General features: G+C 39.6%; 1 protein-coding gene across 6 annotated transcripts in view; it reads right to left on the bottom strand.

Annotated features, from left to right (window-relative positions):
* Window positions 1-24,713, bottom strand: part of ATP8B4 (ATPase phospholipid transporting 8B4 (putative)) — a 342,280-nt gene that overhangs the window by 275,905 nt on the left and 41,662 nt on the right. The window contains exons 1-3 of one of the 6 annotated variants that reach the window (XM_015473206.3): window positions 13,596-13,758; window positions 12,653-12,818; window positions 1,091-1,158 (exon numbers count right to left, since the gene is read on the bottom strand). In XM_015473206.3, the coding sequence (XP_015328692.1) occupies window positions 1,091-1,118 (28 nt within the window). In that variant the 5' untranslated portion in view covers window positions 1,119-1,158; window positions 12,653-12,818; window positions 13,596-13,758. Of the gene's footprint in view, window positions 1-1,090; window positions 1,159-12,652; window positions 12,819-13,595; window positions 13,759-18,072; window positions 18,214-24,713 lie in introns of those variants that run through there. The other 5 variants (XM_015473204.3, XM_005211887.5, XM_010809390.4 and 2 more) reach the window with 5 other exon arrangements.

The raw sequence follows: 24,713 nt of genomic DNA, 5'->3' as shown, positions 1-24,713 counted from the left end.
TTTAAAAAGTGAAACTGAACTTACCAAAACCTCACAACAGTAGATTCTGTTGGAAACTTGTCCTTGTCAAAACTGGTTAATCTAATGTTTACATTATTAAGGTAATACCAGTGACTAGGTATAAATAAATCACTTTATTTGTAAAAGAAAAAATGACGACAATAATTCTAGACTCTTAAATAAGCTCTGGAAATATGAAACTATTGCCCCAGAGGGCATAACTAATGACCTACAGGTGCAAACTACACTGAGACAGATTTCAGCTCATTGTGAGACTGAACATTGCAATGAATGTGTCCAAAAAGGGAACAGACTGCACCAAGAAATAACTGCCTATCAAAGTAGGTTAACCAACTGTCACACATAGGATTAGAAGGAGAATATTAGATATACTCTAATCCAGCCTTTCCTCTCTAACAAGTCTGAAATAAAACAGTAGTAATAAACCAAATACACTTCCACTGAAGGAAAAACTACACAATAACATCACTGACTAACAAGGTTTAAGACAAGATTAATACTCTCAGGTCACAATAATGTATTTCTTAACACTAGAATACTATTAAAACTGTTTTGCTAGACAAATTACTCAACCAAAAACCAAATGTTTCTTGCCATAGTGAACCTAAATTATTTCTAACCATATGATCTTAGTTTTAATTGTTGGTGTAATCATACAATGGAATACTACTTTACAAGGAAAAACTGAATAACAAAATATTGATACACGCAACCACATGGAAATATGTCAAAAACCTTACACTTAGTGAAAGAAGACACAAGAATACATGCTGCATGGTTTCATTTATGTTAATTTCAAAAATAGGTAAATCAACCAAATAGAAATCAGAAGGTGGTTGTGTACAATGCAGGGAAAATGAAAAAAGGGGGCACAAGGAACTTCCTGGAGTGATAGAAATATTGTTTCTTGCTTTTTGAAAATTACAAATATACATAAAATTGTCAAAGCTCAAGGAGAACACTCAAGATCTATGTGGTTTTTGCTTATAAATCATATCTCCTTGAAATTAAAATGAATGCTTAAAAAAATCATATTTGCTTTGTATCTCCTGAAGAACTCAATACTTACCAAGTGATTTCTTCTTACTGCAGAACATTATTGCACTTGATTATTTTTCACCAGGCCTCACAGCTGGCCTATATAAGAAAACGAGATATGTACAAAACATTAGTATTTGAGAAACACTTGTTAACCAAAAATTCCCATCATTCAACTTTCTTCCTAGTCAAATCTAGATGACTAGGAAGTCATTAAGAGAACAAATAACAGACTCCATTTATGAGACTTAAATCTAACCAGACAGACACAGAAAACAAACTTATGGTTACCAAATTGGAAAGGGGGAAGGGATAAATTTGGAGTTTGCAATCAAAATATACACATTACTATATATAAAATATATAACCAACAAAGATCTGCTGTATAGTACATGGAACTATGTACAATGTCTTGTAATAACATATAATGGAAAAGAATTTAAAAAAGAATGTATTAATGTGTGTGTGTATATATACATACATATATATACGAATGTGTATATATGTGTGTATATATACATACATATATATACAAATGTGTATGTATGTGTGTATATATGTATATATATAGAAAGAGAGAGAGAGAGAGACCCAAGTCAATTTGTTGTACACCTGAAACAAACACACCATTGTAAATCAATTCTATTCCAAAGAAAAATTTTAAGACAGACAATTCTATATAAAAATTACCTATTTGTATTATAGCAGATATATGGAACTTAAAGTAAGAACAAGTATGAAATTCAATTTGGGATTAAAATGGAGCCAAATTTTCTAATATATCCAAAACCTGTAAATTTGAATATTACAAAGGTGATGCTCCAACACCTGCCTTTTATTTAAGTGCCAAGTGTGATTCCTTCCAGAGTCACCCAAGTCCAGGAAGTGCAGATGGTCCCATATAGAATTAAATGAAGGAGGAACATGCCTAGACAGATAGTAATCAAATTGACAAAAACTAAGGACAGAGAAAACATTAAAAGCAAGAAAGGAAAAGCAACAAATAATAAACAAGGGAATCCCCATAAGACTATCACTTGATTTTTTAGCAGAAACTGTACAAGCCAGAAGGGAGTGACTTGATATATTAAAAGCAAAGAAAGGGAAAAACCTAAAACCAAGAATACTTTGCTCAGCATGACTCTCATTCAGAATTAATGCAGAAATCAAAAGCTTTATAGACAAACAAAAGCTAAAAGAATTCAGCACCATCAAACAAGTGTTACCACAAATGCTAAAGCAATTCTTTAAGCATAAAAGAAAAGGCCACAATTAGAAACAAGAAAATTACAAAATGGTAAAGCTCACTAATAAATGTAAACATATAGTAAAAGTAGGAAATCATCTACACACAAATATGATGTCAAAACAGTAATTGTGAGCAGAGGAAAGTACAAATGCAGGATACTTGAAATGCATTTTAAATTAAGAAACTAGCAACTTAAAACAATCATGTATACATATAGACTGCTACATCAAAACCTCATGGTAACCATAAACAAAAAATCTATAATAGATAAACACACAGAAAAGAAAAAGGATCCAAACACAACACTAAAGATAGTTATCAAATCACAAGAGAAGTAAACAAAAGAGAAAAGGAATTTAAAAAGTCCTACAAAATCAAACAACTTTAAAATGGCAATAAGAACATACATATCAATAATTATCTCAAATGTAAATAGATTAAATGCTCCAACCAAAAGACATAGGCTGGCTGAATTAATACAAAAACAAGATCTATATACATGTTGTCTGTAAGAGACCCACTTCAGATCTAGAGACACATACAGACTCAAAGTGAGGGGATAGAAAACTGTATTCTATGCAAATGGAAATCAAAGGAAAGCTAGAGTAGCAGTACTCCTATCAAGACAATATAGACATTAAAATAAAGACTGTTACAAGACACAAAAAGGACATTACATAATAGTCAAGGGATCAATAGAAGAAGATATAACAATTATATATGCACCCAACACAGGAGCACCTCAATATATTCAGCAAATGTTAACAGACATAAAAGGAAAATTGACAGTAGCACCTTGGTGGAGGACTTTAGCATTCCACTTAAATCAATAGAAACATCATCCAGACAGAAAATCAATAAGGAAACACAGGCTTTAAAAGACACATTAGAACAGATAGATCTAATTGACATTTATAGAGCATTCCATCCAAAATCAGAAAAATATATCTTCTTTTCAAGTGCATATGGAACATTCTCCAGAACAGATCACATCCTGGACAACAAAGGAAGTCTTGGTAAATTTAAGAAAACTGAAGTCATCAGATCAGATCAGATCAGTCACCCAGTCGTGTCCGACTCTTTGCGACCCCATGAATCGCAGCACACCAGGCCTCCCTGTCCATCACCAACTCCCGGAGTTCACTCAGACTCACGTCCATCGAGTCAGTGATGCCATCCAGCCATCTCATCCTCTGTCGTCCCCTTATCCTCCTGCCCCCAATCCCTCCCAGCATCAGAGTCTTTTCCAATGAGTCAACTCTTCGCATGAGGTGCCCAAAGTACTGGAGTTTCAGCTTTAGCATCATTCATTTCAAAGAAATCCCAGGGCTGATCTCCTTCAGAATGGACTGGTTGGATCTCCTTGCAGTCCAAGGGACTCTCAAGAGTCTTCTCCAACACCACAGTTCAAAAGCATCAATTCTTCGGCGCTCAGCCTTCTTCACAGTCCAACTCTCACATCCATACATGACCACTGGAAAAACCATAGCCTTGACTAGACGAACCTTTGTTGGCAAAGTAATGTCTCTGCTTTTGAATATGCTATCTAGGTTGGTCATAACTTTCCTTCCAAGGAGTAAGCATCTTTTAATTTCATGGCTGCAGTCACCATCTGTAGTGATTTTGGAGCCCAGAAAAATAAAGTCTGACACTGTTTTCACTGTTTCCCCATCTATTTCCCATGAAGTGATGGGACCGGATGCCATGATCTTCGTTTTCTGAATGTTGAGCTTTAAGCCAACTTTTTCACTCTCCACTTTCACTTTCATCAAGAGGCTTTTGAGTTCCTCTTCACTTTCTGCCATAAGGGTGGTGTCATCTGCATATCTGAGGTTATTGATATTTCTCCCGGCAATCTTGATTCCAGCTTGTGTTTCTTCCAGTCCAGCATTTCTCATGATGTACTCTGCATATAAGTTAAATAAACAGGGTGACAATATACAGCCTTGACGAACTCCTTTTCCTATTTGGAACCAGTCTGTTGTTCCATGTCTAATTCTAACTGTTTCTTCCTGACCTGCGTACAAATTTCTCAAGAGGCAGATCAGGTGGTCTGGTATTCCCATCTCTTTCAGAATTTTCCACAGTTTATTGTGACCCACAGAGTCAAAGGCTTTGGCATAGTCAATAAAGCAGAAATAGATGTTTTTCTGGAACTCTCTTGCTTTTTCTATGATCCAGCGGATGTTGGCAATTTGATCTCTGGTTCCTCTGCCTTTTCTAAAACTAGCTTGAACATCTGGAAGTTCACGGTTCACATATTGCTGAAGCCTGGCTTGGAGAATTTTGAGCATTACTTTACTAGCGTGTGAGATGAGTGCAATTTGCGGTAGTTTGAGCATTCTTTGGCATTGCCTTTCTTTGGGATTGGAATGAAAACTGACCTTTTCCAGTCCTGTGGCCACTGCTGAGTTTTCCAAATTTGCTGGCATATTGAGTGCCGCACTTTCACAGCATCATCTTTCAGGATTTGGAATAGCTCAACTGGAATTCCATCACCGCCACTAGCTTTGTTCATAGTGATGCTTTCTAAGGCCCACTTGACTTCACATTCCAGGATGTCTGGCTCTAGGTCAGTGATCACACCATCGTGATTAAAAAGACAAATGAAAAGCTGCTCAACATTGCTAACTATAAGAGAAATGCCAATGAAAATTACAATGAGGTATCACCTCACACTAGTCAAAATAGCCATCATCAAAAAGTCTATAAATAATAAATGCTAGAGAGGGTATGGAGAAAAAGGAACCCTCTCCACTATGGAGAACAATATAGAGGTTCATCTAAGAGCTAAAAATAGAGCTACCCTATGATCCTGCAATCCAACTCCTGGGCATAATTCAAAAAGATACATGCACCCCAATGTTCACTGCAGCACTATTTACAATAGTCAAGACATGAAAGCAAACCAAATGTCCATTGACAGATGAATGAATAAAGATGTGATGTGCATGTGTGTGTGTATGGAATATTACTCAGCCATAAGAAAGAATGAAATAATGCCCATATGCAGCAACATGGATGTACCTAAAGAGTACCACGTACTAAGTAAAGTAAGCCAAAGACAAAAATCATACAAACATTATTTCCACATAGAATCTAAAATTTTAAAAGACACAAATGATCTTATTTCAAAAAGAAAGAGACTCACAAAGAGAGCAAACAAACTTATGATTGCCAAATGGGAGAGGGGGTAGTGAAACGGATATATTGGGAGGTGGGGTTAACAGACACAAATGCTCAGTTGTGTCCAACTCTCTGCGACCCTGTGGACCAGGCTCCTCAGTCCATGGGATTCTCCAGGCAAGAATATTTTCTTCTCCAAGATATACACACTCTGTATAAAACAGGTAGCCGACAAGAACCTACTGTATAGCACAAGGAACTATACTCAATATTATGTAATAACCTACCTATCAGGGGAAAGAATCTGAAAAAGTATGTGTGTGTGGTGTACATATATGTGTGTGTGTGTGTATATGTGTTGCTGCTGCTAAGTCACTTTAGTTGTGTCCGACTCTGTGTGACCCCATAGACGGCAGCCCACCAGGCTCCACCATCCCTGGGATTCTCCAGGCAAGAACACTGGAGTGGGTTGCCATTGCCTTCTCCAATGTATATGTGCTACATAATATATAAAAGTATATGTATGAAGTAAGCAAGAAAAACATAAGAAAAATGGGACTACATCAAACTAAAATACTTGCACAGTGAAGGAAACTATCAACAAAACAAAAAGGCCACCTACTGCATTTGGGAAGATATTTGCAAATGATACATCTGATAAGGAGTTAACATCCAAAATATACAAAGAACTTATGGACTCTGTGGGAGAGGGAGAGGGTGGGAAGATTTGGGAGAATGGCATTGAAATATGTATAATATCATGTATGAAACGAGTCGCCAGTCCAGGTTCGATGCACGATACTGGATGCTTGGGGCTGGTGCACTGGGATGGTATGGGGAGGGAGGAGGGAGGAGGGTTAAGGATGGGGAACACATGTATACCTGTGGCGGATTCAATATTTGGCAAAACTAATACAATATTGTAAAGTTTAAAAATAAAATAAAATTAAAAAAAAAAAGAACTCATACAACTCAACATCAAAAAAAAAACCCAACCCCACTAAAAAATGATCAGAAGACCCAAAGAGACATTTTTCCAAAAAATACATATGGATGGCAAATGGATACATAAGAAAGATGCTCAACATCACTAATCAGCAGAGTAATACAAAACAAAACTACAATGAGATGCACCCCAATGTTCATTGCAGCAACACTGACAATAGCCAAGACATAGGGAAATTACCTAAATGTTCACTGAAAAATGAATGGATAAAGAAGATGCACTGTGTGTGTGTGTGTGTGTGTGTGTGTGTGTGTGTGTATACACACACACATAATACATACAATGGAATACTACTCAGTCATAAAAAAGAATGTCATTTGCCACAACATGGATGGATCCAGAGAGTATCATACTAACTAAATTAGAAAGAGAAAGACAAATAACATAATACCATGTATATGTGGAATCTAAAATATGATACAAATGAACTTAGCTAAGAAACAGACTCACAGATATAAAAATCAAGCTTGTGGTTGCCAGTGGGGAAGGGAGTTGATGAGAGATGGATTGGGAATTTGAAGTCAGCAGAGCAAGCTATTATATACACAATAGATAAACAAGATCCTACAGTATGTGTGCCGGCTAAGCCACTTGTCATGTCCAACTCTCTGTGACCCCATGGACTGTAGCCTGCCAGGCTCCTCTGTCCACAGGATTGTCCAGGCAAGAATACTAGAGTGAGTTGCCATGCCCTCCTCCAGGGGATCTTCCCAACTCAGGGATCAAACCCACAATTCTTATGTCTCCTGCATTGGCAGGCATATAGAGAACTATACTCAATATCCTGTGATAAACCATAACAGAAAAGAATATAAGAAAGAATGTGTATATGTGTATATATATAAAACTGGACTTTGCGATACTGTAAAAATTACATTACAAATCAACTAAATTTTTTAAAAACTACAATGAGATACCACTTCACACATGTCAGATGGCTATTATCAAAATGATGACACATAGAAAGTGTTGGCAAGGATGCAGAGAAAAGAGTTTTCTTATGAACTTGCACTATGGAAAACAATATGGAGATTCCTCAAAAAAGTAAAAGTAGAACTACCATAAGATCCAGCAATTTCACTTTGGGGTATTTTTCCAAATAAAAATACTAACTCAAAAGGACATTAAGCACCCCCATGTTCATCACAGTAGTATTTACAATAGCCAAGATATGGAAGCAAATAGCCAAGATATGGAAGCAACCTAAGTACCCACTGATAGATGAATGGATACAGGTGTGGTGTATATAAACAATTAAATACTGTTCAGCCATAAAAAAAAGAAATCTTGTCAGTTTTGATGACACAGATGGACCTGGAGGGCATTATGCTAAGTGAAAGAACAGAAAGACAAACACTGTATGGTTTCACTTATACGTGGAATCTAAAAAACAAAACAAATGGATAAATAAAACAAAACAGAAACACATATACAGAGAACAAACAGGTGGTTGCAGGGATGGGGAGACAGGGGGAAGGAGAACGAGTGAAATAGGGAGATTAAGAAGTGTAAACTTCCAGTGACTAAACAAATGAACCATGAGAATGAGATGCACTGTGTGGGGCACATAGTACTAATAACATAATATCTCTGCAGGGTGACAGATGGTAACGAGACTTATCCTGGTGATCACTTTGTATAGAAATATTGAATCACTGTGTTGTGCACCAGGAACTACTATAGTGTTATAGGTTAATTACACCTCAAAAAACAAGTAACAAACTCATAGAAAAAGAGATCAGATTTGTTATTACCACAGACAAGGGGTGGGAAGGGGGGGAATTGGATGAAGGTGATTAAAACATACAAACTTCCAGTCAGAAGATAAGTACTAGGCATGTAAAGCGCAACCATGATCAATGTAACAGTAGTGTATGTTACATACAAAAGTCATTAAGAGGGTAAATCCTATGAGTTCTCATCACAACAAAAATAATTTATCTATATGAAATTATGGGTGTTCATTAAACTTATTTTGGTAATCATTTCACGATGTAGGTCCAGTCATGCTATACACCTTAAACTTACACAGCACTATATGTCCATTACTTCTCAATAAAATTGGAAGAAAAAATAAAATTATTTAGAAATAAATAGGGGGCAGAATAATATTATGTTTCATTTTTTCCCCTACATGTGGTCTCAATTGTTTCATATGGCAAACTCCATTAAGGATTTAGAACGAATAAATAAAGGGCAAACAACGTCAGCCCCGTAGACCATGGACATGAACTCAGACACCTCTGCAAACACATGACAGTAAGGAGAGCTTCTGAATTCATATTCCCTAGGTTAGCAAGAGAAATGACTTGTTTGTTTGTGCTCAAAGATGTGGTGTGGCAGGATGCATTAAACACCCACGAAAGAAGAAGCTGGTCACTCAACTAGAGACCAGAAAAGAGGAAGAGCAATGCTTATGGCTTAGCAGTTACAAGAAAGGAGGATGCAGAGGAATTTCATCAACACCTATTTCTCCACTATCAATTTCTAGAATCTAAAAAGCCTGAACCATCAGCATTTCTCCCTGTTGTGCACCTAGATTTATAAGTTCCCATTCACTACAGCCAGGAAAAGCCATAGCCTCAGCAGTGCTGAGGGAATAACACCCACCGCAAGGTGTCCCTGACATGTAGGGCCATTAACACTTTCTAAGACCCACTGCTTTTCCAGGAACAAGTCACTAATATTGATGAATCCAACATGAAGATGAGGTTACTACTGCTGGATGCTGTGAGAAGCCAAGAGAGGTCCTCCAATATGACCCATCAATAACTCTTCTGTTCCTCTTCCAATGCCTTCTACGAACTGCTACAAGGCTGCCTAAAACAATCCTCCCCTCCCCTCACTGTGCCCCAGCCCTAGGCAGCAGACGCCTCCAGGACAGGCGGGCTGACCGGTTACTGCTTTCCCCTGCATTCCTTCATTAATAGGTTTCCCTGTTCCAGCCCTGACCACCCATAGACTTGGGTCCTCACTGAAGCCAGAGTGATATTGATAAAAGTTAAACAGCATTATGTCACACACCTACTTAAAACCTTTTAATCACCTCCTATTGGCCTTAAAAAAATAAAAAGATCAAATTCCACGTGATTCCGTGGCCCCTCTGCAACCTGGACCCTGCTAGTCTTTCTACTCTGATTTCTCATCACTCTCCTTACAGTCCCCATTCCTCCTCACACCCTCTCATGTCTATACTACAGAAACACTCAACTCAGCTTTTTCCATTTGAGGGCCATGATTCATGTTCTTTCCTCTGTCAGTCATAATCTAATACCCATGGTCAATCCTTACACCTGACTAATTTGTACCTATCTTTTCAATATCAACTCAAACTGCACTCCTAAGCACTTATAGGAGTTCTCCCCTGGCTCCCCAAATCAGAGATAGACCACTTCCTATGTGCTCCCATAGAATCAAGAACTTATCATCTCAGAGCCCCTATAATTCTAGAATTTATTTGCCTATCACATTAGCTGTTTTTCCCTTAGTCTACAAACTCCAGTGGGGCAGAGAACTGATCTGTCCAGACCATAGTTGTATCTTCCGTATTAAATGCATGACTGGCATGCAGCAGTGCTCAATAAATGTCTGCTAAATGAAAGAATGAATTTCTCAGTTTCTATGAGGAATGAAGTAAGAGCTTCCTGATACTAAAGGCATTTTCCTTTTAGCAACTCTCTCTTCCTAGACCCCAACTCCAAGTTCAAGACAGTTTTAGATTCTCCCAAACTGGGAACTTTGTGGCTTTCTTGGCCACTCTCTCTCTGGCTGGTTTCTATTCTCCTGTGTAACCCCACCTCCAACCTAGGAAGAACCTCAAAGAATGAGAAGTGTTTGGTTAGCAATAGGAAGAGTGTTGCAGGCAAACTGAATAGCATGAGAAAGGAGAAGGAAATTTGCAAATCTCTGGGAGGAGAAGGGCAAGAGGAAGCACCCTGACTCTAAAAGAAGATGCACAAAAAGGATTTTTTTTTTTTTTTGAGGAAAAGACTTTCTGTGAGAAAAACATGGACAAAAGTAGGTTTTTATCCATGAGGAGCTATTTTTGTTCCAACAAAATTTCACAACAGATACAAAATGTGGACATAGGAAAGGATGAATGGATTCAGTGACAATGACACCTCGATCTGATGGCCCCATCTGGCCAATGGGTTTTAAGGCTCATCAGAAAGTTCTAAGTCAACTTGTTAGGGCTTGAAAACTCTCTGGAGACTAAGTTAACATATTCTGTTTTCACGAGCTCAGAGTCCCTCGAGCAGGTAAAAGGAAGAACAGTTCTTTAAGCAGGATGGCAAAAGGGACTCTCCACCCTGACAGGTGCCAATGAGAATGCAGGCTAGAAGAAGAAATTTAATCTCTCAGGAAGTTATTAGGAGTACTGGCCACTGGCCAACATTTTCTTCCTTTCTCCTTCTTGGTTTGCTAGATTGCTTTGAGGGATTAGCACTAACAGATAGCCAGTACACAGGATGAACTTAATATATATTTGTGCAATACAAAGGTAACTAAAGAGAAAATATCCATGTAACCCCTTCCATCTCTTATTTTAGACCTTCCTACAAGCACTTTTCATTTTAAAATCCCCAGACAATTAAGCATAAAGCAAAACCATATCCTTTCTAAAATTACCTTTAAGCCTTACAATTATTTCAATGCTTTTAATTTCTCTAATAACACCTTCCAAAATATCTTTAAAACTTTTTAATATAATGAATCTTTTTTAATTTAGTCATTTTTGCCTTTGTAGAAAATATGCTCTATTTCATATTTAATGCAGAGTGATAATATAATCACTGTTGTATGAATTAAACACTTCTCTGAGGTTTGTGAAAATTGTTCCTTATTAATGATCTTATCCAAGTGTTTTTACCCTCTAAAACATGTGGTTATAACAAAAATTAAGATTTCAAGTCCACGTTTCCTCCAGTCTAATCTTTTCTTTATAATAACAGCAACCCAGATAGATCTAATGGAGTATTCATAGTAATATATCAGATCCTAGTGTAAATTTGAGGAAGTAAAATTTAGTTCTTTTATTGTCTTATATTTATCAATTCACCAAAATACCCCAGCTGACACTCACTGATGTTAGAGAAAAGAAAAAGCCATCTTCTACTGAACTTTCAGATCAGTGAGAGTCTAAGGAAATAGACTGAAAAAAAAAAAAAAAGTGATAAAGAAGGATTTGCTAAAATAAAATATAGTTTAGGATTTTGAAATTCAACCATTTACAAGTGTTAAAGCAAACATTATTTACATAAAAACATTGTTCCTTTTTTGAAATCACCCAAAGCAGAAGAAGTGGAAGAAGGTAAGTCGCTGAATAGGTTTTATCTTACCCTTGCCTTCATCTCATGCAAGGGGTTAAGATGGTGGTTTTCATGTGTCAAAGTCTTGCTGGATTTTTATAATAAAGACAGGTCTGGGGAAAGTAGGAAGAGAGAGAAATGTAACCCAAATAATAGCTAGGCACTTTACCTATATTAATTCATTTATGTGAGTACTCTTTTGGAAAAGATTGAGAGTGATGCTTGCATGAAGAATTTGATTTCTTTTTTTTTTAATTTCAAGTTCAGGTTTTGAATCTTGGTCAGAAAATTTAATTCTTCTAATAGAAAAAAAATGGCAAAGTCAAAAGAAAATTCCAGTTTGTTTAGGGAAAATAAGAAGTTGATTTCAGATACCTTGAGATTAAGGGCCATAAAAAGACATCCAAGTTGGAGATGCTACTCAAGCAGCTGTCTGCATAAGGGGGCGTACGGGTCATATTATGATTCCTCACAGAGGTCCGTCCTTTACAATTAAAATGGGTACACTAGGGTACAGGTGACTCAACACTTTAAGTAAAGGATTAAAATGGAGTTTCTCTTTAAAGATCGGAGGCCATTCAACAATCAGGTTATTATAGTTAATTCCCCTTGCTCCAATTCCACAATCACCAAGCAACCTGCTGATAATAACTTGCTTTCCCACAGAAGTCTGCCTACAGGGAAAGAATACACTAGCCATGCATGCTGAAGTGAACATTCTGGTCCTCCTGACAGTTACATTGTACATTTTCAATTAATAAATTGTGGTTCATCTGTCTAGATCATCTGTCTCCTGAGCTATATTACTCTGCCCCAGAAATGTAGATCTGTTTTTGGTATGCTGTTGACTTATGGTCTAAAGTATACAGGACAAATGACCCACCCTGGCCATAATGAACTCACCAACAGGCCACCAAGGGCAGGGCCAGCTGATCTGCTCAAGGGGCAGCAGGATGTGGTAGCTGCAAGCTTGTCTTTTGGAGTCAAAGAAACTGACCTTGGATTCCTGCTTTTTCCACCAGCATTACAGAATCCAGGGCAGGTAAGCTGTCTAAGCCTCAGAACATACCTGGACAGGTCAATGGGAAAAGGAAGCTCATTATATAGCTATCTTGAAGGCAGTCCTCTGAACTTCCTCTGTCAAAATGTCTAAATAAACATTAGGATAAAATGAGGACAGTAAGTGTAACTCCTGTAAGACATTCTGCAGCAAAGGAGGTAACTGCAACTGGGTAATGAGGCTTTAAAGAGAAGATGTATTTACAGTGGGGATCCAGGGCCATAGCGATAAATTGAGGGAATAAAACCAGTGGGAAGAGAGAATGAAAATATGAGGAAAGGGGATAGCAAGACAAAGGAATCAGAGGAGACTGGAAAAGAAAGGGGAAAGGAAGGGGTGGAGCAGTTGGAGAAGGGACAGGAGGAGCAGCTGAAGCCAGGAGAGTAGGGCAAGCAGATTCCTGGCCGCTCTCCTTTCTCGCCAGAGTGCTGCCAGGGAGCACCCTCAGCCTGGCTTCATCTCAGGGTCAAGGGAGGAACAGGGGTGTGCCCGAGGAGGATCCTCTACATCCTTTGAGCAGTGCATCCTCTCCAGTTGTCAGGACTCAGCAACAAGACCCCAGAGAGCTTCAAGGAGCCCGACTCAGCCCTCACCCCTGTGAGGTCTCTAGCCCCCCCACCCGTCTGTTCTCCGGTCTCCATTCTGTTCTTGCCTCCCTCTCTCCCCAGCTCTGCCTCCTCTTCCTCTTGGGAGGCATGTCCTGAACAGGAGACACTTTCTGGAGAGCAGACCCCAATCCGAGCTCAGCCACTTTCTATCTAGCGTCACTTTGACCAGGTCACTTACCCTTCCTAAGACTCACTCTCCGAATCTGTAAAAAAGAAGAAATAATGCCTTCCTCCCAGGGCTGTAGCGAGAATATACAGCTCACTCCATAAAAATGTGATCCCTCCCCCTCCTTCCTTCCTCCCCATCTGTCTTCTCTCCTCCTACTCCCTCCCCTTTTCTCTGCTTTCACTCTCTCAGTTTCCTTTCCCTGTTTCCTTCTCTTTCATTTTCTCACTAAGCCACTTGCCTTCTAACCCAACCCACCTCCTTTCTGAAGACTAATCCACCAAGAGAGAGGGGAGGGCTGAGGCTTAGGTGAGCGGGAGAACCCCTCTGCTTGAGCAATGCTGCTGCTGCTGCTGCTAAGTCGCTTCAGTCGTGTCCAACTCTGTGCAACCCCATAGACGGCAGCCCACAAGGCTCCCCCGTCCCTGGGATTCTCCAGGCAAGAACACTGGAGTCGGTTGCCATTTCCTTCTCCAATGCATGAAAGGGAAAAGTGAAAGTGAAGTCGCTGAGTCTTGTCCAACTCTTAGCGACCCCATGGACTGCGGCCCACCAGGCTCCTCCGTCCATGAGATTTTCCAGGCAAGAGTGCTGGAGTGGGGTGCCACTGCCTTCTCCAACTTGAGCAATAGTGGGGGCCTAAGGATGGGAAGTGGGATGGCAGGATTAGGGAGTTAGCCCCTTCTTTCCTCCTCTGCTGTCCACCTTCTCTGGTCCTGCCCCTGCCCCTATTCTCCCTCTGGCCCTAGGTTCCCAGAAGCTCAAAAGCAAAGCTTCAGCGAGTCCTCCCACCTCTGGACATGGTAGCCTTGCAATCATATATGCTGGCAACACTGCCTATCAGCCCAAGAATATTCCCCCTGCTCTGGGCCTCTAAGGGATGGGGTCAGGGAGGGAGCACATCTCTGAGACTCCAGGGAAGGGATATTTTTGGTCCAAAAGGGAAATCTCAGCCTTGGGAGGTTAGAACAACGATGGATAAAGTAAAGAATAAGCCCAGGCCTCAGTCCTACATGTGTGCAGCTTTGACTATGAAGTGAGAGTAGGAGGTACAGATAATGTTCTCATCATATTTGGTGTCAGTGACAACTGCCAGCACCCATAGTGCTTGCAGAGCAAAGATACTGGGAAAAAATAAAAGTAAAAAAATTTAAGCCAGTCTGTGTATGTGTTTGTCAAAGTGATGGTTAGCACAGCCAAATGTATAAACTGCCTACCAATTATATCTAATTACCATGCCTCAACAATAAAGTATTTTATTTCCCATATAATATATATCAGATTGATGGTGTTGTGAGTTATTATGTCGACACTGAAGTCTGTTTATATTCTGTTAGGCGTGCAGCTGTTACCCAGCCACAGAATACTAAAGTGGTGGGAACCCTGCTTCCTTTTTCCTCTTGTTTATGTCCTGCTTATTTTCCAACAGTTTCCTTTTCTCTTTCCTTTCTCATCCTTTCCTCATCTGCTCTCACTGCCTCTCTTGTGCATTTTCAAAACCTTTTCCTCATCCTGCCCTTTCTCTATCAAACATGCCTCCCCCGGCTTCTTCTTTCCCCTTCTTCTTTCCCCTTCTCCATTAGCCTAGAGCCAGAGGACCAGGTTTGATCCTGTTAGTTCTCTCCTTCCAGCAAGTTCCCCTCCATTCTAAGCCCTGGTTTTCTCATCTGTAAACAGAGACAATCAGCTAACTCATGGGATCATTTAACAAACTGAGGTCATGCCTGTAAAAAAAAAAAAAAAAATTAGCACAGTGCCTCTTGATACAAAGTTAAACACTCAAGAAAGGAAAGCTATTACTTTAATTTTTCTTAACTATATCCTTAACTCTATATATGTAGAAAACCTCCTATCAAATTTGAGAGTATCTCTACTGACATTCAGTCATCCAACACTTATCAGACACCTGTTCTACATCAAACTTGGGCTGGGTAGAGGGAGGCAAGGATCATTTCTTCAAAAGCCAGGAGTCTGGGGTAGATGAGATCATAAACATAGAAAGTTCAATATTGCAGGTCTATGTCAGAAGAAGGGACTGAGAACCATGGAGACAGAGGAAAGGGAGTCACCAAGCCTGCTTTGCAGAGTCAGCTATGATCTCACACATGGTAATTCCCAGTCAAGTCCTGAGTTTGCTCAATAAAACAAGGTAAGTACAGGCAAAAAGAACAGCAAGTGGAAAGACCAAGTATTGTGAAAGGGAGCAGTGACAGTCATGGAACCAGATTACAGGGAGCATGGAGGAGTGTGGTGTGAGGGGGCTGGCAAGATAGGTAAGAGATGGAGTCTGAAAGAAGTCATCATTGTCAGCATCATCACTCCCATCTACTAAGTACCTAGCCTCATGCTAAGCACTTGTTAAATGTAACCTCTCATTTAATCCTCACCAAAATATTATGGGCAGGAACTGTTGTTCTCCCATTTGATAGATGAACTGACACAGGACATTGTTACAGTCAAGATCCTGATAGATCCTCAGGTATTGGGGAGGCAGAAGTGTTCTCTCTGCAGAAAGGTATGCTTAGAATCTAGGCTCCTTTGTTCACTGTCATTGCTTCCTCATGTCCCTCTGTGTGAGTGCAAGCTGACAGAGTTTTTAGGAAGGTTTTACTCTCACAGCCAAGAACAGGAATGGCAAGAGATGGGGGATAATGACAACAGGCAATGGAGTTGGATTCTAGAAATGTGTCTGCAGTTCAAGTTGACAAATGTTAAAAATGGTCCATATGCTGGGGCGCAAAACAAGAAAGAATCTGGGATGACTTCTGAGCTTTTGGCTCAGGACAAGAGAGGATAACTAATGAAAATGACAACAGAGCAGTGAAAGGAGAAGGTAGGGGAGCAGGAGCAGGAATTGAGGTGCGGCAATAGTTAAGTTCACTTTGAGCACACTAGGCTTGAAACGCCTCTTGATCACTGAAAATATCCTCAGCACAAAAGAGAAGAGACCGATTTGTAGACTTGGAATCATCAACATATAAGGAAGCACTGAAGTCATGGGGGATGAATGATCTCATTCAGAAAGAAGAACGAAGAGAAGTGAGGAGAGGCCAGCGGGTGAGGATGAGTCAGGGAGAGGACGAGGACAAGGTCCTAGGGAACACCCAACATCAAAAGAAGGTTCTGAGAAAGATACACGGAAACAAAATGCTGTAGTTTTCCTCCTACACCCTCTTCTTCAGGGCATCCAGCACAGGCTGGTGGAGGGTAGGCAGGTGCTCAGCAAACTAACACTGAGTGAAGAAGGGGAGAAAAGAAAAAGGTGGCCTCAAATTAAGGAAGGACAGTTTCCAAAAATACAATGATTAATACTTAGTGTTTATATTTAACATTTAATTAGAATATTATTTGTCAATATTGCCAAGAAGTAAGACTTGAGGCATGCGCTACAAACATGGAGCATTTTGAGGTTACAGTATTTTCCTTGACATCTCTTGAGAAATCCTGAAAGCAAATACTAGCATCTGATTCCTATACATGCTCTGTAACCATCTAGTATACATACATTAAGAAGTTTTATTTCAAGGACAGTAACAGTTTCTTATTTGAAACAATAGGTTAAGTTTCTTTTTCCTACTAAATGAAAATTTCTAATGTATCATGTAAGAAAAAAATAAAATCCTTCTGAGCATAAAAAAATCCTCCAACAACACAAAAAAATCACTTGGCTCCTCATTTTTAAAAGATGCATCATGATGATGAAACAATATAAAAACACAAGACAGACAAATATAGGTCTCAAAATCCCTCTGAATTTACATTCCGCTGTAAAGGCAGGCAGGGAACGACACAGGTAAGGTGGCTGGTCTTGAACACAGGTGTTGGTAATCCCATACATGATACCCTATCTCCTCACCTCCTTATGATAAGTTTTCAGCTTCTATTTAATGTTTCTCACTCATCTCTTTTTTCTTCAAAACAGCTCATTGTTAACTAAGAAAATGAGACTCCCTCATGTCTATCAACAAAACAACTAGAAGAATCCATTTCTCTGTTCAGAGAAATCTCAGTACTAGAAACGTATCTACCCCTTATGCCTTAGAGGGAGACTTTAGTGACAAACTGTTTATGTCCAAAGGAAGAATTGATCATAAAATGAACAATATCTTGAATAGGTGCATCAGTTATGAGCCCTCTGGGGGAAAAAAAAATCTAAAACCAACTGTGGTCAAAGGAAGTGACAAGTATCCAGAAACCAAGAAAAAATGCTGCACTGACGCTTCTCCACTAGCCATGTAATAGATGATGCTAACAGAATCAACATTTGAACTTCAAAGGAAAAAAAGAAAATGTCCTATTTTCCAAATCCAACTAACTTCCCCCCAAAATTATTCTTTAATGAGAGGAGAAAAATGACTGTTTGCTAAACTTCAACACACAGAAAATAAAAACAAAAGAGTAACCCAGAGAAGAGAAACAAAAAGCACCAAAGGAGGCAGAGCTAACTCTCTCTTGGTCCCAGCAACCCTTCAGTGCTCCCCAGACTCACCTCAGCCTGGACCTAAGCCTCTCCCCACAAAAGGGAGATTTCCCAGCAATGCAGCAAGATCAAACAGGTACCCATTCCGTGACCATATCAGTGAGAACAATGAGAAAAGCCAGGCTATTCTGAAAGCTCTAGTAATTACATAGAAAACAAACTGGGTCTCTAGGGGACATTCTTGAAAATCTGAGATCAACTCCCGGAAAAACACTCTTGGCCGCTTACCACTACCGGAAGCTGCTCGAGGGTAGATCAGAAGTAGCATCTCATCAGAAAAGGAGGAAGGAGTTGCAGGGAAGCAGCCTCACTACCAGTGAAGCACAGAGGGAGCAAAAAACGGTCCTTGGCAACATACCAAAAGCCCAGAAGAGTTTCTCCTGGAAGAGTTGCCTGTTACTACTCCCAGGGCAGAACTGGTTAATCTTGGAAAAACAAAAGGGAGCTCCCTAGAGGCTGGCTTCCCCAGGATTGCTTTTTCTGTATGAATCAAGAGTTCAGAAGAACATAAGCAGATAAGGAAAGGGGTCACCATGGCTTCGAATTATCAAACTTTTATCAACCCTCAACTGAGGGAGATAAGTAAATATCTTTGGAGTTAGTTCCTACCTGTTTTTGCCAGAGTTGAAGGAATTAGCAATGTCAGTTTTTTTTAAAAATCATTAGAAGGGAACTTCAACTCTCTTATGGATGAAAGCTAAGCACATTCAAGCAACATGTAACATGCAGAGCAAGGACTTCTTTTTCCCCCAACATCCTTAATTTCAGCTCAGAGGAAGCAAACCATTAACCCTAAGGATGCTGAAGAACAAATGCACATGGAAACAGATTTAAACTTCTTAGTTTAGAATTGCTTAGAGAAGGTTCTGGTTGTTGTGCTTTTTTTTCTTAAGAGTGTTCTGGTTTTTAACATGGGATTAGATAAAAACAAAATATTTTGGTCCATGTCTATTTTGAAAGGATTAGGGCTACTTTTCAATATATCTAAAGCCATTGATGGGGTTTCCAGAAGTTACAACAGATTTGCAGTTAAGGACTGAAGCCAAATATATTTTAATCATCTCTCTCTAACCAGAGCAAGTTGATCCCCTGTGTCAACTCTCTTCTCAAACAACATGACACTGAGCCCTCAACTTTCCACTGAAAGCCAGATCAGAGAGAAGGGAGGGCCTTTCCATGCCAGTGCTCCACAGTCACAAAGAAAGGAGAGATTTCTTGAATCAACGGAAACAGAATAAAAACCACAATCAGAGAAAACTAACCAAACTGATCACATGGATCAAAGAACTGTCTAACTCAATGAAACTAAAAGACATGCCATGTAGGGCAACCCAAGATGCACAGGTCATGGTGGACAGTTCTGACAAAACGTGGTCCACTGGAGGAGGGAATGGCAAACCACTTCAATATCTTGCCTTGAGAACCCCATGAACAGTATGAAAAGGCAAAAAGATATAACATGGAAAGACGAACTTCCCAGGTCAGTAGGTGCCCAATATGCTACTGAAGAAACAACTCCAGAAAGAATGGAGAGATGAACCAAAAGCAAAAATAACACCCAGCTATGGAAGTAAAGTCCAATGCTGTAAAGAACAATACTTCATAGGAACCTGGAATGTTAGGTTCATGAATCAAGGTAGATTGGAAGTGGTCAAATAAGAAATGGCAAGAGTGAACATCGACATTTTAGGAATCAGTGAACTAAAATGGACTGGCATGGGCGAATTTAATTCAGAGACCATTATATCTACTACTGTGGGCAAGAATCCCTTAGAAGAAATGGAGTAGCCATCATAGTCAACAAAAGAGTCCAAAATGCAGTACTTGGGTGCAATCTCAAAAATGACAGAATGATCTCTGTTCATTTCCAACACAAACCATTCAATATCACAGTATTCCAAGTCTATGCCCCAACAACTAAGCCTGAAGAAACTGAAGTTGAATGGTTCTATGAAGACCTACACGACCTTCTAGAACTAACACCCCAAAAATATGTCCTTTTCATCACAGGGGACTGGAATGCAAAAGTAGGAAATCCAGACATATCTCAAGTAACAGACAAGTTTGGCCTTGGAGTACAAAATGAAACAGGGCAAGGCTAATAGAGTTTTGCCAAGAGAACGCACTGGTCACAGCAAACACCCTCTTCCAACAACACAAGAGAAGACTCTACACATGGACATCACCAGATGGTCAACACAGAAATCAGATTAATTATATTCTTTGCAGTCGAAGATGGAGAAGCTCTATACAGTCAGCAAAAACAAGACCGGGAGCTGACTGTGCCTCAAAGCATGAGCTCCTTATTGCTAAATTCAGACTTAAATTGAAGAAAGCAGGGAAAACCACTAGGACATTTAGGTATGACCTAAATCAAATCCCTTACATTTATATGGTGGAAGTGACCAATAGATTCAAGCAATTAGATGTGCATGAGTGCGTGAAGAACTATGAACAGAGGTTCATGACACTGTACAGGAGGCAATGATCAAGACCATCCCCATGAAAAAGAAATGCAAAAAGGCAAAATGGTTGTCTATAGGAGGCCTTACAAATAGCTGAGAAAAGAAGAGAAGTAAAAGGCAAAGGAGAAAAGGAAAGATATACTCATTTGAATGCAGAGTTCCAAAGAATAGCAAGGAAGAGAAAAGAAAGAATTCCTCAGTGATCAGTGCAAAGAAATAGCGGAAAATAACAGAATGGGAAATACTAGAGATCGCTTCAAGAAAATTAGAGATAGCAAGGGAACATTTTATGCAAAGATGGGTACAATCATGGACAGAAACAGTATGGACCTAACAGAAGCAGAAGATATTAAGAAGAGGTGGCAAGAATACACGGAAGAACTATACAAAAAAGATCTTAATGACATGGATAACCACGATGGTGTGATCACTCACCTAGAGCCAGATATCCTGCCGTCTAGAGTCAAATAGGCCTTAGGAAGAATCACTACAAACATAGTGGAGGTGACAGAATTCCAGTTGAGCTATTTCATATCCTAAAAGATGATGTTATGAAAGTGCTACACTCAATATGCCAGAAAATTTGGACAACTCAACAGTGGCCACGGGATTGGAAAAAGTCAGTTTTCATTCCAATCCTAAAGAAAGGTAATGCCAAAGAATGTTTAAACTACCGCACAATTGCATTCATCTCACACGTTAGCAAAGTAATGCTCAAAATTCTCCATGCCAGGCTCCAATAGTACGTGAACCAAGAATTTCCACATGTTCAAGCTATATTTAAAAAACATCCACTGGATCATCGAAAAAGCAAGAGAGTTCCAGAAAAACATATGCTTTATTGACTATGCCAAAGCCTTTGACTGTATGGATCACAACAAACTGTGGAAAATTCTTAAAGAGGTGGGAATACCAGATCATCTTACCTGCCTCCTGAGAAATGTGTATGCAGGTCAAGAAGCAACAGTAAGAACTGTATATGGAACAGACTGGTTCCAAATCAGGAAAGGAGTACATCAAGGCTGTATATTGTCACCCTGCTTGTTTAAATTATACGCTGAGTACATCATGTGAAATGTCAAGCTGGATGAAGCACAAGCTGGAATCAAGATTGCCAGGAGAAATATCAATAACCTCAGATATGCAGATGAACCACCCTTATGGCAGAAAACGAAGAGGAACTGAAGAGCCTCCTGATAAAAGTGAAAGAGGAGAGTGAAAAAGCTGGCTTCAAACTCAACATTCCAAAAATGAAGATCGTGGCATTTGGTCCCAGCACTTCATGGCAAATAGATGGGGAACAGTGACAGACTTTATTTTCTTGGGCTCCAGAATCACTGCAGATAGTGACTGCAGCCATGAAATTAAAAGACACTTGCTCCTTGGAAAAGCTATGACCACCATAGACAGCATATTAAAAAGCAGAGACATTACTTTGCCAACAAAGGTCCATTTAGTCAAAGCTATGGTTTTTCCAGTAGTCATTATGGATGTGAGATTTGGATCATAAAGAAAGCTGAATGCCAAAGAATTGATGCTTTTGAATTGCAGTGTGGGAGAAGACACTCAAGAGTCTGTTGGACTTCCAGAAGGAAAAACCAGTCCATCCTAAAGGAATCAGTCCTGAATATTCACTGGAAGGACTGATGCTAAAGCTGAAACTCCAATACTTTGGCCACCTGATGTGAAGAGCTGACTCATTTGAAAAGACCCTGATGCTGGGAAAGATTGAAGGCAGGAGGAGAAGGAGACAACAGAGAATGAGATGGTTGGATGGCATCACCGACTCGATGGACATGAGTTTGAGCAAGCTTGGGGAGTTGGTGATGGATAGGGAGGCCTGGCATGCTGCAGTCCATGGGATCCATGCTGCAGTCCAGAGTTGGACATGACTGAGCAGCTGAACTGAATTTCTTGAATCAAGAGTGATGGCTCCCTTCCTTACATGAGAAAAAGGACCAAGAACAGTCTATATGAAGAAGCAATCATTTCTTTTAAATATTTATAATGAAAAACTCCTTTGAATTAAAAAAAAATTTAAGTATAACCTCTATACCATTTTTTACCTGTCACATTGACAACTATTACAAGTCTGGTAGTTACCTTTGTTGAAGGATATTTAAGGAAATCTACACCTTCTCCTACATTGTTAATGGAGATAAAAATTGATAAAATATTTTAAAGGGAAATTAATGCCTGTCAAATATAGAAATGTGTATGTTTCCCTCTCTCAGGAATTTACCTTATAAGATGATCACAAATATGTGCAAACATACTATAAAAATGTTACAGTGCTGTGATGGCAAAAAATCTAAAAATGGCTTAAGTATAGGAAACTGGCTAAGTAAGCAGAGGTTCAGTTCAGTTCAGTCGCTCAGTCGTGTCTGACTCTTTGCGACACCATGAATGGCAGCACGCCAGGCCTCCCTGTCCATCATCAACTCCCAGAGTCCACCCAAAACCCATGTCCATTGAGTCAGTGATGGCATCCAACCATCTCATCCTCTGTCATCCCCTTCTCCTCCTGCCCTCAATCTTTCCCAGCATCGGGGTCTTTTTAAATGAGTCAGCTTTTCACATCAGGTGGCCAAAGTATTGGAGTTTCAGCTTCAACATCAGTCCTTCCAATGAACACCCAGGACTGATCTCCTTTAGGATGGACTGGTTGGACTTTCTTGCAGTCCAAGGGACTCTCAAGAGTCTTCTCCAACACCACAGTTCAAAAGCATCAATTCTTCAGCACTCAGCTTTCTTTATAGTCCAATTCTCACATCCATACATGACCACTGGAAAAACCATAACCTTGACTAGACGGACCTTTGTTGGCAAAGTAATGTCTCTGCTTTTTAATATGCTGTCTAGGTTGGTCATAACTTTCCTTTCAAGGAGTAAGAGTCTTTTAATTTCATGGCTGCAATCACCATCTGCAGTGATTTTGGAGCCCAGAAAAATAAAGTCAGCCACTGTGTCCACTGTTTCCCCCTCTGTTTGCCATGAAGTGATGGGACCGGATGCCATGATCTTAGTTTTCTGAATGTTGAGCTTTAAGCCGACTTTTACATTCATAGAAAGGAGTACTACACAGCCATCAGGAGGGGGTCGAACTGGAGTGAAGAATCAGATGGTCTGGGTTCAGATCTGGCTCCATTAGTGACTCTGAGAAAGTTCTCAAACCTCTCTGGGCCTCAGCTTCTCCTCCATAAAAAAGTGATAATTATAGTATTTACAATAGAGGATTGTTGTGAATAAGACAGTGCTTGGAGCATAGTCAGTTCAGTTCAGTCGCTCAGTCATGTCCGACTCTTTACGACCCCATGAATTGCAGCACACCAGGCTTCCCTATCCATCACCAACTCCCAGAGTTCACTCAGACTCACGTCCATCGAGTCAGTGATGCCATCCAGCCATCTCATCCTCTGTCGTCCCCTTCTCCTCCTGCCCCCAATCCCTCCCAGCATCAGAGTCTTTTCCAATGAGTCAACTCTTTGCATGAGGTGGCCAAAGTACTGGAGTTTCAGCTTTAGCATCATTCCTTCCAAAGAAATCCCAGGGCTGATCTCCTTCAGAATGGACTGGTTGAATCTCCTTGCAGTCCAAGGGACTCTCAAGAGTCTTCTCCAACACCACAGTTCCAAAGCATCAATTCTTTGGCACTCAGCTTTCTTCACAGATGCTCAATAATTATTAGTTGTTATCAACAAAAGAAGTAGGCCTTTTCAGACTGACAGGGAAAGATGTCCAAGATGTACTGTCATGTGAAAATAACAAGTTGCAAAAGAGTATGTATAGGATAATCCCATTTAGTAAAAATATTTTAAATACACTTGCTGCTTACTGTTTCTTTCAACTAAAATATAAGCTTCTTGAGAGCAGGGACTTTTGTTCACTGTTGTATCACCAATGTCCGTGATAGGCATTCAATAAATAATTGTTGACTGAATGGATGATAGCAAGAAAGCTGAGCAAGAAGAAATAATAACTACCAGTGAAGATAGTTATTAATATATTAATAATATTTATATCATTAATACTATAATAATAATCAGTAGTATATTAATAATAAGACCTGGTGGGCCCTGGGAGAAATGTTTCACTGGTTCTTACCCTTTTGTACTACTTAAATTTTCAGTCAACCAATGAAAATGTAGTTCTTAGAAAACAGTGATTATTTTTTTTACATGGAAT

Source organism: Bos taurus, chromosome 10 (genome assembly GCF_002263795.3).
Source record: "Bos taurus isolate L1 Dominette 01449 registration number 42190680 breed Hereford chromosome 10, ARS-UCD2.0, whole genome shotgun sequence".
In the NCBI taxonomy this organism is placed as follows: domain Eukaryota; kingdom Metazoa; phylum Chordata; class Mammalia; order Artiodactyla; family Bovidae; genus Bos; species Bos taurus.
The sequence above is the reverse complement of the archived record's forward strand: the minus strand, read 5'-3'. Positions and strand labels throughout refer to the sequence as shown.